Here is a 15000-nt window from a genome sequence, read left to right on the forward strand (position 1 = left end):
ACACACACACACTCACACTAACAAGCACACACACACTCACAAACACACACTCACACACATACACACACACACTCACAAAGACACACACTCACACTAACAAACACACACAGTCTCACACACACAGTCACAAACACACACACAGTCACACACACAGTCACATACACACACACACTCACACTAACAAACACACACTCACAAACAGTCTCACACACACACACACACTCACAAACACACACACCGTCACTCACACACACACACACACACACACACTCACACTAACAAACACACACTCACAAACAGTCTCACACACACACACTCACAAACACACACACACACACACACACACACACACTCACACTAACAAACACACACACACACACACTAACAAGCACACACTCACACACACAGTTTCACACACACACATACACAGTCATACCTGCTGTACTGAAGTTTGTGTACAGGTGGCTTTTTTTCCGGATCGATTAATGAGGGACAGGGCCTCCTGGTCAACCTCGGTACAACAGCTTGGGCTTCAAAAAGTCAAAGGTGAAGGCCAGAGTGGTCTGGACTGATATCACAAGGTCTCAGTCAGGGTCATGACCTCTTTGGCCTCCGGAGGTCACCAGCAAGCCTCTCCAGACGTTCCCTTCTTGAGTCTACAGCAGATTATAATCTGTATTTTATATTCATGTTTTTGTATTTTATTCTGTCCTTTCATAACATTTCTGTGGCTTTATGTACCAAAAGAAGCCGCAGTTCATTTTTACTCGACCGTTTTCCAGCCTCTCTCTAATCTTTACGATAAAACAGGTTGCTTTTGTTACTGTGCCTTTAAGGCAGAGCTGATAGGCTGCCTCTGTAATGAGCCTCATTCAGGGCTGAAACACTCCTTATAGCCTCAGCGTGAATGGGCGGAGCTGCACTGCCGCAGACTGAATAAGTGGATGTATGGAACCTCAAAAACATTAAATTCAAACTTATTTCTGCACTTTGTTCTCCATATATGGACTGTATGGAGTGAACAGTGCATTTTCAAACTTCATCAAATTGTTTATTTTTAAAATTAAAAAGATTTTAAAATTTGAAAGATTTTCACCAAGTTTCCTCTGTATTTAATGTGGACAAAAGTTCAGATGAAGCTCAGGCTTCAGGATATCTGCTGTCACTGTTTCTGTTTTGTGGTTTTAGTTTTTTCCACATTTAGAGATAAGAGAACATCAGACAGTCAGAAACCACACAAACCCTGACTTCCGTCAAATGATCAGCTAACAATAGAAGCTTGAACACATAGCATCACGCTAACCACATCCCTAAATCACCAGAGAGTCTCCTCAAACCGGGTGGAGGTGTTCAGGTGTTCAGTGTCTCTAATAGACTTGATCATGTGGTTTATGACACTGTATCTATAAACATGGGCAGATGTTCACTGCATAGCGGCGGCGTTCTACACAAACGTCCATTTCTGTGTTCCTAGCGTTTACCGATATATTACACTTAAAAACATGCCAGGGTTACAATTTATTTAGATTTTAAAATAAAACAATAGTTTATTTTAACAATTCTACCTTCTTGAGCCTCAATTGATCAATACTGGTTTATAAATCAATCATCCAGAATTCCAGTCACCACAGAAGAGCTCGTCCCCACAGTTGTGTGTGAAGCTGAGGCCGTATTTAGAGATAAAAAAAAAAATTACAAAATACAATTTTAACTGCAATAATCTCTACATGACTGTGGAATATATGATTTAAATGACATACAGAAAACAAACTATATAAATAAAAATAAATATTATAAACTATATAATAAATGTCCCCCAGGCGTTGTGTCTCTGGTGTTACTGCGTCTCTTATTCTGAAATAAAAGTCACGCCGATGACGTCACTCGACCACCTTTGACCTGTTGTCTGAGGATCTATGGAGAAAAGCTCATGGTGAGTCCACTGTGTCTCTCAGTTCTCAGAGATCTTCTCATTCAGCTCATGATCTCATATGAAGCTTCTAGCTGACGTCACTGGTGTGACCGACTTTATTCTGAGGTCACTGTGAAAAAATAGAAACACAAATGGATTAAATTCCATTTTAGTGGACGTTCCCTGATGGACAGCATGTGGTTTGATGTTCTGTAAAATGCGCCGATCATTAAAAACATGTTTCCTTTATTATGAGGAGCACCAGAGACGGTCAGTAAGACCAGAGACTCCTATGGAGAGACAGAGAAGTGGACGCTTCTGTAGAACGGCCCAGCTACAAACAGAAGCAGCTGTATTAAAGTCTGAATTCTGTCTGCGCTTTTGCATTTCTCTGCTTTTGGACTGAAATGAAAATGGTGTAAAACTGAATTTGAAGCTGTTCCTTTAATCACATTTGTTGTGTGTTGCTGTGTAGGTGACTGTGAGGATGTATAAGCGTGGAGCGCAAAGCTGGCTGGGAAAACCACTGACCGGGACGGCTACCATTCCCTCAAACACACATGTGGTGTTTCGCATCAGCGGAGAGGACAAAGACGCCAAGATCCCGGCCAACACTATCCATACCATCACCCTTAGCATCTAGATACAGAGGGAGAGAGAGGGAGGTAGGAACTCCACAGACTTTCGTCAACTGCATTGCAATTTATAGGAGCCCCATTTCTTTAGGCAGCAAGTTACCTACAACACCAGCAGGCTTAGGAATTGTTTGAAGCTTTGAAAAACAGGTTCTCAGTGAAATACTAACCAATTCTATCCACTCAAAACAGTGAAGAGTGTTCAAAGAAGAGTCTAAGGCTGCGTTCAGTCAGCAGGTAAAAGTGGCCCAAATCTGATTTTCTCACCAAATCCGATTTTTTCTATGGCTGTTCAGATTATCTTTTAAATGTGGTCTGTATGTGACAGTCTGAACAGATCAGCTCCTAAAGAACAATACTGCACGAGGCGGCTAGTCCAGAGGTAAGCGGTCATGACGGCCAGCGAACCCCAGTCACTCACAGAGCTTCAGCTTCGTCTTCGCCAGCATTGCAGGAGCAAATATGAAGTTCCAGTGGTTTGACAGCTGGACTCATCACCCACAGTGTGTTCGAGGTTGCCATAAAAAGGGCACGTTATTCGGTCACGGCCACTTCTCTGGTTCATGTCCTCAGATTCTGTAAACGTTGCAGCCTCGAGCTCCTCCGGCCACACTCAGCTGTTTCGTTTGAAACCTCTTCGGACACAGAGCGGCTGCGATGAGTCTCTTGATTTTTTGGTACAGAAACATCAGCCTAAATGTTTATGAGACTCAGCAGCGCAAAATTATGACGAATGTCGAGTTGGACTGATGTGAAAAAAGTCGCATGAATTCCGATCTGGCTGTCGCGTCGCCGCAGATCGGATACGGATCAGATTTCAGTACCACATATGAAAGCATCTCAAACCATAACTGAAAACATCAGATTCGGTGTGTTTATCTGTTCACACTGACACACATGTGTGTCACATGAGGAAAAAGACCAGATTTCAGAGTCAGAACACTTTATTGAGCCTAGAGGACTCCCAGAGCCGACAGTACGTGACTGAGGTGACTTGAGCAAGACACCTAACCCCCAACTGCTCCGGGCAAGTGTGCTCACTGCCCCCTAGTGTGTGTGTTCAGTAAGGGTGTATGTAGGTTAGATTGCAGAGGTGAAATTTCCCCATTGTGGGAGCAATAAGGGTCACTTAATCTTAATCTAATGTAGCTTTGATACTTTTAATACTTGTTTACTCAGCGTGATGACTGTGAGCATTGTTAAGATGATGATGATGATGATGATGATGATATTCCATATACCTCAGATAGTGAGTGCCTTTCAGCGAATCAGCAGAGTTTACAGTCAAACGGGTTCCCCCTCCGCAGCAGCGACATGCACACCGTGGGTATTTATGATGGCCGTAATGACGCACTCAACCCAACAGCGGCTGCTCATCTTGACACAATTTGAACACCAAACCCATTTGTGATCTCCTGCGTTGTTATTGCGGCGAGACACCCCGGAGCAACGGCTGGAGCACAAGCCACATAAACTCCACCCGGCTCCACTCCTGACACAACCGTACTCAGCCACCACAGCGTAATCCCACTCCTGCACGTATTATGGAAATTAGGACAGTTAAGCTAATTAGTGTGGATAATTTTCTCTTGTTTTGAATGGCGAGTCTAGTGCCGGCCTGCACTTTAAAGCAGCAAATTAATTAGCGATTGTGTCAGTGAACTCGCCGGAGGCACAGTGGATGGGTCTCTGGAGTGAGACGTGAAAACGTTTCTCTGTTAACGTGGTTGGATGGGTGGCTCAGGAATGAAGTGATGATTTGAAAATATAAAAATATTCAATATAAAAAAGTATTCAAATTAGAGGAAAGCAATAGGACGTTTTTGTCATTATTATGATAAAATACAGCTCAGTATGCTTTTCTGAGTATATCATGGATATCAACACTAACAATGACCAGCTACAGAGAGAGCATTATACGTCCTGTGTAATTGGATGAAAGGAAGAAGAAAAATGGTTGTGCTCATAGTTTTAGTAACTTTCTGTATCTATCACACCTTAGAAGAATCACCTCTGAGTCATAATGCATTTCATATATTGTGAAAATGTTTTGAGATATTGAGAATTTTTATCCACCGTGAGAATACTGACCGGTCATACTCATGCAGTCTAAAAAAATACATTATTTTTGTCAAATCATGCAGGAAAATCATTAACTGTGGATTAACCTCTTTAACTCCTCGGGACCACCGGTGGTCCCAAACCGCTCGTCATGTTCTTCATAACGTTCATACTCCATAAGCTCCATTCAGAAGCTGGGCGTCGTGTGAGGCTGTAGCTCTTCTCTCCAGTCTAATAGACGGTGACGTCATTTTAAACCCTTATAATAAAAGAAGCTGAACTCAGTTTGTTTTTCTACTGAAAGTCGAGCCGTTTTTCCCCAAATCTGGGCTCTAATCTATAAACAGACGGCGTCTCTTCAGTGATCTGCTCTGGAAACATCACTTTTAGAGAACAACACAAAGAGCGGCGGAGATTTTTGGCTCTCAGCAGTGAATTGAGAGCATGTAGTGAAATGTGGAGATCATAAAACACACGTTCTGATAATTTGAGGGAATTTTTACAAAAATAAATAAATAAAGTAAATTAATTAAATTAAAATTTACATTTATTTCATGAAGTTACTGAATAATTAGTCTTTTGGTGATTTGGTCATGTAAATTCAGATGGACAAACCAAAACATACACTGGAGAATAATCCTGGTCAAATTGCAGTGTGTAGCGCTGATCGCAGAAATGCTATTTTGTCTATATTGTGCAGCACTGCTTGAATGATGTATTGAGAAGATCCATTGAGGCTATGAGGTTTAATATAAAGCAGCAACCATAATAGCTTAATGACACCACACATCAGACGCATTGTGCTGAATTACAAAGTAGATACAGTACAAAACACAGCATTTGCCTGTTTATCTACACAATCGACTGTCTTTCTCTGTGTAAATTTCAGGCCACTCATCATCTACTCCAGCTTCCGTGCTCTCAGCCTGGCTTTAATAAAGCAGTAATGGTAAATTCTTCATAACAAGCAGTGGTTCTGAATTTTGGATGCTGCGCGATGGAGTGTGACGTGTCCACATGTGGTGGCCTTTAGCAAGCAGTGTTGTTTACATTAGCCCGCAGATCAATAAAAGTTAAAGAAGTGGTCGTTTTTATCTGTTGTCCCATTCATAGGTTTGTGTGCTCCAGCCATTGTCTTTCTCTCTTAAAATCAGCGCTAACAGCTAACAGTCCCATTTAGCATCTCTGGTATTGCCTTTAATGTAGTTGGTATGGATGTAGCATCAGTGCCTTAAGCTAACTCTGAGGATGAGGCTCCTAACGCTCTGATCCGATCTTCCTGAACGGCGACTCTCGAGCTGAAACCGCATTATGTTGCACTCTAAGTTTGCTCAGTCACAAATGGCTGTTTATGAATTTGCCCTGGAGGAAGAATTTATACCAGTGAACGCATTGATGCTCAACATTGACTGGCCATATTGTCAGTGAAAGGTACTGCACGCAGCCATGGGGTCACTGTAACTTCACTGTTTTATTTTTTTGTATTTTGTTTAAACCTGTTCTTTTGCTTATTTTGTAAAATATCTAATGAGGCATGACTGCTAGCCCCAGATTTGGAAGAGTAGAAAAGGCGACATATAGTACCAGTGGTAGACGAAGTACACAGACCCTGTACCTGAGTTAAAGTCGAGACCCCCAAGGTAAAATATCACTCCAGTAAAAGTAGAAGTTCCTCCCTTTAGACCTCCACTTGAGTAAAAGTACTAAAGTATTTACCTTCAAATGTACTTAAGTATAAATATAAATATTAGTTCCAAGTTTCAGTTGAATAAAAACTGGCTTTAAACTCAGGATCACAGATGAGCTCCTTTACTATGTTGATCTGTAGGCGTCTGTTCATAAACATAAACCAGCCCAAACTCATTTACTATAAAATGAAATGGTGTTTGTAGAAATTCAGAAAAAAGCCGCGTCAGTCTCGACTGCATATGTGGACATATTTCTATATTGAGCTCTATTTACACAAAGTTAGGTTAGTTCATCATTTATGTTGAACAGACTCTCCCAAAGTTTTACGCTGCTGCGCTGACGTTGAACCGCGTGCTGCACTGGGTCGGTATGACCAACAGGTCAAAACCAGCTCTAAACAAAGTGACCGCTGGGCCCTGATTGGTGCTCTGGCTTTGCGCTTCTTTCGTTTTGACATGTTACGTTTTTATACACACAGAAACCAAAAGGAACGACAGATTTCTCAAAATGTAGGAGGAAAAAGTCGGATATTAGACTCTGAAATGTAGTGGAGTGAAAGGAAAAAGTCGCCCAGAACGGAGAAACTTCAGTACAGATACACCAAAAATACTAAAGTACAGAAACTAATTACATTTACTCAGATACTCAGTTACTCAGATACTCAGTTACTCAGTTACTGTCCACCACTGTATAGTACTCTGCAAAGTTTGGAGACAATCATTATATACTTTTTTTCATTTCTAGTCAAAGCAACAATTAAGCTGCTGGTGTTCTCAGTATAATGGACCGACTACCCCAGAGTCCAGACCTTAACATCACTGAATGTGTTGGATTACTTCAGAAAATTATTAACCAGCTTCTAAGACTGAACTTTGGAGGCATGTGGAGGTGAAGAGCTGACACAATAAATAATGAAAAAGTTTAGATTATATTTAGTTGATTAGGCTGTTTAAATTGTGCTGGTTTTTGGACTTTTTCAGTCACAAACTGCTTGTTTATGGCTTTTACTTTGGGAATGTGATCAGTCTTTTCTCAACAGCAGAAAACTATAATTAAATGTGTTAGAAATCCTTTTCAAGAGCAGCGGTGGTGAGTGTTGGTCACCCCCTACATGCATAGCCATATACTCTAGCAATCGAATGTTTGGAATCACTTACCATAGTACTGTTTTTATACAATAATAACTTTTATTAACTTCTATAATGTGGACTTAAATATAACACAGTACCAAAAGGAACCGTGTTTTATACAGTATTCAATATTCAGTATTCAGCAGGAATGATGTGAAAAGGAAGTAAATAAAATAATAATTATTATTATGATATTATTTATATTAAACTATACCTGCATCTTTTTACATTCCTTTTCGTCAAATGATCTTCCTTTGGATTTGATCACCCCCTTTGGACAAATCTTACATTTCTATATTTTTATTCACAGCTTCCTACCAATTAAGTACATTAGAGCATTTAACTGTTTATCTGCAGCCAAAAGCCAAAGTTTCATATTATTAAAAAAACAGTGATTCCAAACTTTTGAAGAGTGGTACATCATAGCTGTCAGGACAAAACCTTGTGTCTGCCAAAATGGTGACTTAACAGATAAAAAAAATCTTAACTAATGAAAGTTAATGTAAATCAGATTTCTTTAGAAGTAATTTTGGACCATCTGTCCATCCTGAAAGTTACACCATGTAAAGGGCAAATTCTGCCAAAAAAAAGAGAGATACAAGGTTTTTGCATGACAGCAACAATATATAACTTTGTTTACTGTTGTGTGAATCTGATATTGATTGTTGATTGATTGATTAATTGATTGGGAATTTCCCCGCTGTGGGACTAATAAAGGATTATCTTATCTTATCTTATCTTATCTTATCTTATCTTATCTTATCTTATCTTATCTTATCTTATCTTATGATGTTATGTTTAGATGTTTGAGTTTTCGTACTCAGTCTCTGCGCTGTTTGATGGTTTCACTGCAAGTCTCACTGGAGCAAAACCTTTAAGCTCATTCACCTCAATTCAACACCTGTATTTCTATTTCTGTGTGATATTTCTGAAATAATACTGTTACTATGCTAGTAAATTCTTAATTGTTTTTACTGGATTGTCAATAGTATGGTGTTGATATATAAATCAGTGGATATGCTTATTTGTATTTTGTGTTGTTGTTAAAAGTTTTGTCTTCAGCACAGAGTTTCACTGTTTAGGTAGATGGATAAACATTTCACAATGTTTCTGTTGTATAAATCCAGTCTTGTTGCCAATGCATGTCTAAAATTATTCTGTTATCATAATAAAAATAGTAATAATAAAAGTTTCATGTCTGCCCTTTGATGGACTGGTGACCTCTCCAGGGTTTTTCCTGTCTTCCATCCAATGGCTCCAACTCCTCCTGTGACCCAGGAGGATAAGTGGCTTAGAAAATGTGTGTGTGTATATGTTTCTAATAATTGCAAGACCCTGTAATAATTCAGAATGTTTTATTATTACTTCATAGATTTAAAAAGCAAATAATCATCGGTTTGTGTTATGGTATCTAATTTATTACATGTTATTACTGAGTAACAATTATAAATATAGCATGATTCCAAATTTATGAACAGTATAATGGTTGGATGGATGGATGGATGGATGGATGGATGGATGTACCTTACTAAGCCACAGATGAAATGTGGGTACTGCAGTGGTAAAATATGTTGGACATTGTGCAATCATAATAAAATATCTCATTATCTCCAAAAGGAAATTTTCAGGAGAAGGAAAAACTTTTAGTTTTTAATGAAAGTCAATGAAAAAAAAAAGATTTTATTCCAGATAATTCTGGGCTCTTTCTGTTGGTCCCTTTGCCGTGACATCTTTACATAATGTTAAGGGCAGCTGGAGTATTTATGTAAATAAGTAATTATGTAAAAATTGTCCTGACAGAGATAAAATACATATAGTTATGTATCGCTGATGTCTGAACAAAACCTCATATCTTGAAAATAGTAACTTTACAGAAGGAAAAACATACTTTACTTTTAACGGAACCAGAATTTTTTCCAAGTCATTTTGAGTCAAGTCAAATTTCCTTTGGTCCATTCATCATGAAATGATCAGTGATACATTTCAGTTATATATATATATATATATATATATATATATATATATATACATACATGCATACAGTGGGGCAAAAAAGTATTTAGTCAGCCACTGATTGTGCAAGTTCTCCTACTCAGAAAGACGAGAGACGTCTGTAATTTTCATCATAGCTACACTTCAACTATGAGAGACAAAATGAGAAAAAAAAATCCAGGAAATCTCACTGGAGGATTTTTAAAGAATTTATTTGTAAATTATGGTGGAAAATATTTATTTGGTCGCCCACAAACAAGCAGGATTTCTGTCTCTCACAGACCTGTAACTTCTTCTTTAAGAAGCTCCTCTGTCCTCCACTCATTACCTGTATTAATGGAACCTGTTTTACCTCGTTATCTGTATAAAAGACACCTGTCCACAGCCTCAAACAGTCAGACTCCAAACTCCACTATTTTTAAGACCAAAGAGCTGTCGAAGGACACCAGGGAGAAAGTTGTAGCCCTGCACCAGGCTGGGAAGAATGACTCTACAACAGGCAAACAGGTTGGTGGGAATAAATCAACTGTGGGAGCAATTGTAAGAAACTAATCTCCCTCGATCTGGGCCCCACTCAAGATCTCATCCCGTGGGGTCAAAATGATCATGAGAATGGTGAGCAGAAATCCCAGAACTACACGGAGTGACCTGATGAATGACCTGCAGAGAGCTGGGACCAAAGTAACAAAGGCTACCCTCAGTAACACACGACGCCGAGAGGGACTCAGATCCTGCAGTGCCAGGCGTGCCCCCTGCTTACGCCAGTACACGTCCAGGCCCGTCTGAGGTTTGCCAGAGAGCATATGGACGATCCAGAAGAGGATTGGGAGAACGTCATGTGGTCAGATGAAACCAAAATAGAACTTTTTGGTAAAAACTCAACTCATCGTGTTTGGAGGAAGAAGAATGCTGAGTTGCAGCCCAAGAACACCAAACCTGCTGTGAAGCACGGGGGTGGAAACATCAGGCTTTGGGGCTGTTTTTCTGCAAAGGGGACAGGACGACTGATCCGTGTTAAGGGAAGAATGAACGGGGCCGTGTATCATGAGATTTTAAGCCAAAACCTCCTTCCATCAGTGAGAGCACTGAAGATGGAACGTGGCTGGGTCTTCCAGCATGACAATGATCCCAAACACACCGCTCAGCAATGAAGGAGAGGCTCCATAAAAAGCATTTCAAGGTCCTGGAGTGGCCTAGCCAGTGTCCAGACCTCAGCCCCATAGAAAATTTGTGGAGGGAGCTGAAAGTCCGTGTTGCCCAGCGACAGCCCCAGAACATCACTGCTCTAGAGGAGATCTGCAGGAGGAATGGGCCAAAATACCAGCTACAGTGCAAACCTGGTGAAGACTTGCAGGAAACGTTTGAAAATGGAAAATGACAGGAAACTGTCATTGCCAACAAAGGTTATGTCACAAAGTATTGAGTTGAACTTTTGTTATTGACCAAATACTTATTTTCCACCATAATTTACAAATAAATTCTTTAAAAATCCTCCAGTGTGATTTCCTGTTTTTTTTTCTCATATTGTCTCTCATAGTTGAAGTGTAGCTATGATGAAAATTACAGATGTCTCTCGTCTTTCTGAGTAGGAGAAATTGCACAGTCAGTGGCTGACTAAATACTTTTTTGCCCCACTGTACAATGTATGCAAAAAAAAAAAAAACAATTGAAGACAATAACCAAACCAAAACCATTTCAGGACATAATGGCATGTATGAATGTAAACAGTGATTTATTTTAACGTTCTAATTGTTCAACAAACCAAATCCAAACGTCTGCATTTTTCTATTGAAACCAAACTAAACTCACTCATCCATAAATGCTCATCATGTGTTTTTGGTAAGGATTTGGAAGCTGTTGACTGAGCGGAATTCAGGTTGTCCATCAGCAGGTTCTGGGCAGCGTGAGTGGTGTCTGGGGTTGGACGGCTGGAGGAGGGGACTGGACGGCTGGAGCTACGGCTGGCTGAGCTGATGGACAAAGGCCACTCTGTGGGCTCGTGCTGGAGGTTGGTAGTGGATGACATGTCACCCGAGATTAGACCAGAACACTGTGCAACTTGCAAAGCTGGAATCTGATCCAGCCCGGAATTCCGCAGGGCGGAGCTCGGATCAAGGCCAGCTCTGTTCACAAGGGAATTCAGGATATTGAGCTAAAATACGCTCGTCAGCGTCCTGCCACAACCCCCCCCCAGCTAACCTCTGCAGACAGCATTGTTTCAAACATGACTCTTCATGCATGTCGAAGTAACTTCAGAAATTGACAAAGTCCATTCCTTTGATCCATGCCATGATGTGTATTCAATTTATGGTAAAAGAATATTTGATTAAATGATGGGTCTGAAAGCTCTAAAGCTCAGTGAAAAATGAAGTTTACACAAGTTTCCCCTGCATATCAGATGTAGACGAGATGTTGCAGGTCTGAAGTTAGCTTTAGTTATACACCAGACCACATGGCTGTTGTAGCCAAGATGTGATGGATGATTGTACTCCATCAGGATACTGTTGATGCTTTTGATACTGTTGACCACAAGACTTTAACCCAGCATCTTTAATGTTGGGTCGCCCTCTCTAGCACAGTTTTGGAATGGTTTAAATCATATTTAGGTAATAGACAATTCATAGTTTTACTTGGAAATGATTAATCAAAAAAACATTTCTTGTGGAGTCCCTCAAGGTTCAGTTTTAGAGGTACATGCTACCACTAGATGTAGTCTTTAGGTAGAATAGTATCAATTTTCACAGCTATGCTGACGACACCCAGCTATACATTTCCATTCCTTCTGAAGATCAAGACTCCAGCTGTGTGTCAGATATTTCTCAGTGGATGTCACAAAATTCTCTACAACTAAATCATGAAAAAACTGAAATACTGATTGTTGGTACAGAAACTTGGAGCAAAATGATTTATGAGAAATTTGGTTCTTTAGCTTCAAAAACCAAACCAGCCGCAGAAACCTGGGTGTGGTCTTAGAGTCTGAGCTCTGTTTTATCTGCATGTAAACAGTCAGTAAAGCAGCTTTTCGTCCTGTGAGAGAATCACTAAAGTTCAGCCTTTTCTCTCTCAGGGCGACGCAGAGAAACCTGTTCATGCGCTTGTTCCAGCAGAGTTGATCACTGTAATGGTTTTCATACTGAACCTCCTAAGAAAACAGTACATCCTTTACAGCTCGGACAAAACGAAGCAGTGCGAATCCTAACAAAAACAAAACGGAGATCAGATCAGATCCTGCTTTAAAAGAGCTGCACTGGCTGCCTGGATCACTCAGGATAGAGTTTAAAGCTCTGCTACTAGTCTTTAAAGCTCAGAATAACCTTAAAGCTTCCATCACAGAATGTCTGTCTGTCTATGATCTTAGATCTGCAGATTCTGACCTGCAAACATACAGTAAAACACAGAAAACGTGGAGAGACTCGTTCCGTTACTCTGTGGAGCTCAGTTCACCTTTTATTACACCTTGTATTATATTCAAGTTCAGTGCTCACTTTTAACAAAAACTGATTTACACGTTTCACTAAAATGTATCTAATTGTTCTTCACTCACTTTTGTTAACTCTTTAACCATCACTATATGAATGGAGTATAAGTTCAGATATAAGTTCAGTCTGGATGCTTTCATCGGTGCAGGACGTGCAGGAAGGCTGTTGGTTTGGGGCTTCTGTCAGCCTTGAATATCCTCCATCCTCAGTTTCCTTGTTTTTTCTCTCACCTGAGAGAACTAGACCAGAACTAGAGCTGGTGGTGTAAGATACAGCCAACAGAAAAAAAATCCTTGGAAAATACAGGGATAGTGTGGTGATGGCGGAAAGTAAGAGATGAGGACGAGCAGGAGTAGATAAACTGATATGCTTAGATGCTCACCTTGTCTTACAGCCTGGGAAAGTGTGAATCTATCATAAGAAAACTAAGGACACAATATTTTCAAGGATTCTTAAAATTATTCTTAAGGAAATAGTTAAGAAAAGAAAGTAAGAGAATTTCTAAGATGTTATTTAAAGAATAACTTTTTTTCTTAATCAGTCCGAATCAGAATCGGGAATCCTTGGTCCCAGAGGGAAATTGCAGTTGTTACAGTTGCAACCATTTATGTAAAATGAAGAAAAAATGGCTCTGATCACTAAAAATGCATGCTAATGTGGTGTAAACGGGTTTAATGTGTCTTCATGCTGTCGGTTCTCTGAACAGTTTCTGAAAATTGATGCAATAAGCAAGTTTTTATTTAATAACTCGTTTTATTTTATTAAATTTTATTTAATAGCACAGTTTGAGAAGTGTGATAATGATATAGGTGTAGAATCAGGTAGAATCAGGCTAACAGATGAGGTTTCCATCATTTGTCAGCTATATCAGCCTTATAGCTCCACTGCAAAGTTAAAGAACCAAACATCTCAGCAGGTCAGTTAAATTTGAGGTGACGGTGAAATTGTACGTTTGACTTTTATGTTGAAGTATTGCTTTAATAAACTAGATTGCTCGCTGCCATGAAATTGCAGTGATTTTCACATGCTCAGTCATGGAGGCACGTCCAGGTGAGAAAGATCCTGTTACCATCCACTTCCTTCCCAAATCAATGACCATCTCATGACTCCTCTCTGACCTCGGTAGTCTGACCCTGGCCTGGTACGGACAAACGGTTACTCTTGGCTGCTCTCCAGAACAAAGGGTGGAGGTCACTGCCTTGACCCTTCTAGCGGCAGGCACTTGAACCGCGATGGTGCAGGACAGAAGGGAAAGTCCTCGTCTTTGGGTTCCATATGTAAAAGAGCCAGCAGGCTGGTCACTGAACACGGGGCCTTTATGGTGTTCAAACAGCTAACAGGTAACCTGGCTGTCCATGCATATGCCCCTCTGTTCCGTGTCATGACCTTTCAGTGATGGTCAGTTTGGCAAATGCAATTGGTGCACAGACTGTGTTCCTTGGGGAGGATCCTAAGATGGCATTGATGGAAAGGCCAGTTTCATTAACATGAGACATCTCATAATATTTTGAAAGTTATCACCCAGCCGATTTGGTCAGACTCTGAAGATGAGATGACACTAAACTGTCTGACTCCTGTAGACCTGGAGTTTCCCCATTATCTGATTACTGTCTGACTCCTGTAGACCTGGAGTTTCCCCATTATCTGATTACAGTCTGACTCCTGTAGACCTGGAGTTTCCCCATTATCTGATTACTGTCTGACTCCTGTAGACCTGGAGTTTCCCCATTATCTGATTACTGTCTGACTCATGTAGACCTGGAGTTTCCCCATTATCTGATTGCTGTCTGACTCCTGTAGACCTGGAGTTTCCCCGTTATCTGATTACTGTCTGACTCCTGTAGACCTGGAGTTTCCCCATTATCTGATTACTGTCTGACTCCTGTAGACCTGGAGTTTCCTCGTTATCTGATTACTGTCTGACTCCTGTAGACCTGGAGTTTCCCCATTATCTGATTACTGTCTGACTCATGTAGACCTGGAGTTTCCCCATTATCTGATTACAGTCTGACTCCCGTAGACCTGGAGTTTCCCCATTATCTGATTACTGTCTGAATCATGTAGACCTGGAGTTTCCCCATTATCTGATTACTGTCTGACTC

The 15000-nt window shown here is 40.4% G+C and overlaps 1 protein-coding gene across 6 annotated transcripts in view; it reads left to right on the forward strand.

The window, feature by feature from the left end:
• Nucleotides 1–15000, forward strand: part of si:zfos-911d5.4 — an 89374-nt gene that overhangs the window by 46456 nt on the left and 27918 nt on the right. For 2 of the 6 annotated variants that reach the window (XM_037544337.1, XM_017685031.2), the window contains exon 7: nt 2388–3269. In XM_037544337.1, the coding sequence (XP_037400234.1) occupies nt 2388–2555 (168 nt within the window). In that variant the 3' untranslated portion in view covers nt 2556–3269. Of the gene's footprint in view, nt 1–2387; nt 3270–5497; nt 5696–11263; nt 11336–15000 lie in introns of those variants that run through there. The other 4 variants (XM_037544340.1, XM_037544339.1, XM_037544341.1 and 1 more) reach the window with 3 other exon arrangements.

Source organism: Pygocentrus nattereri, chromosome 13 (assembly GCF_015220715.1).
Source record: "Pygocentrus nattereri isolate fPygNat1 chromosome 13, fPygNat1.pri, whole genome shotgun sequence".
Lineage (NCBI taxonomy): Eukaryota > Metazoa > Chordata > Actinopteri > Characiformes > Serrasalmidae > Pygocentrus > Pygocentrus nattereri.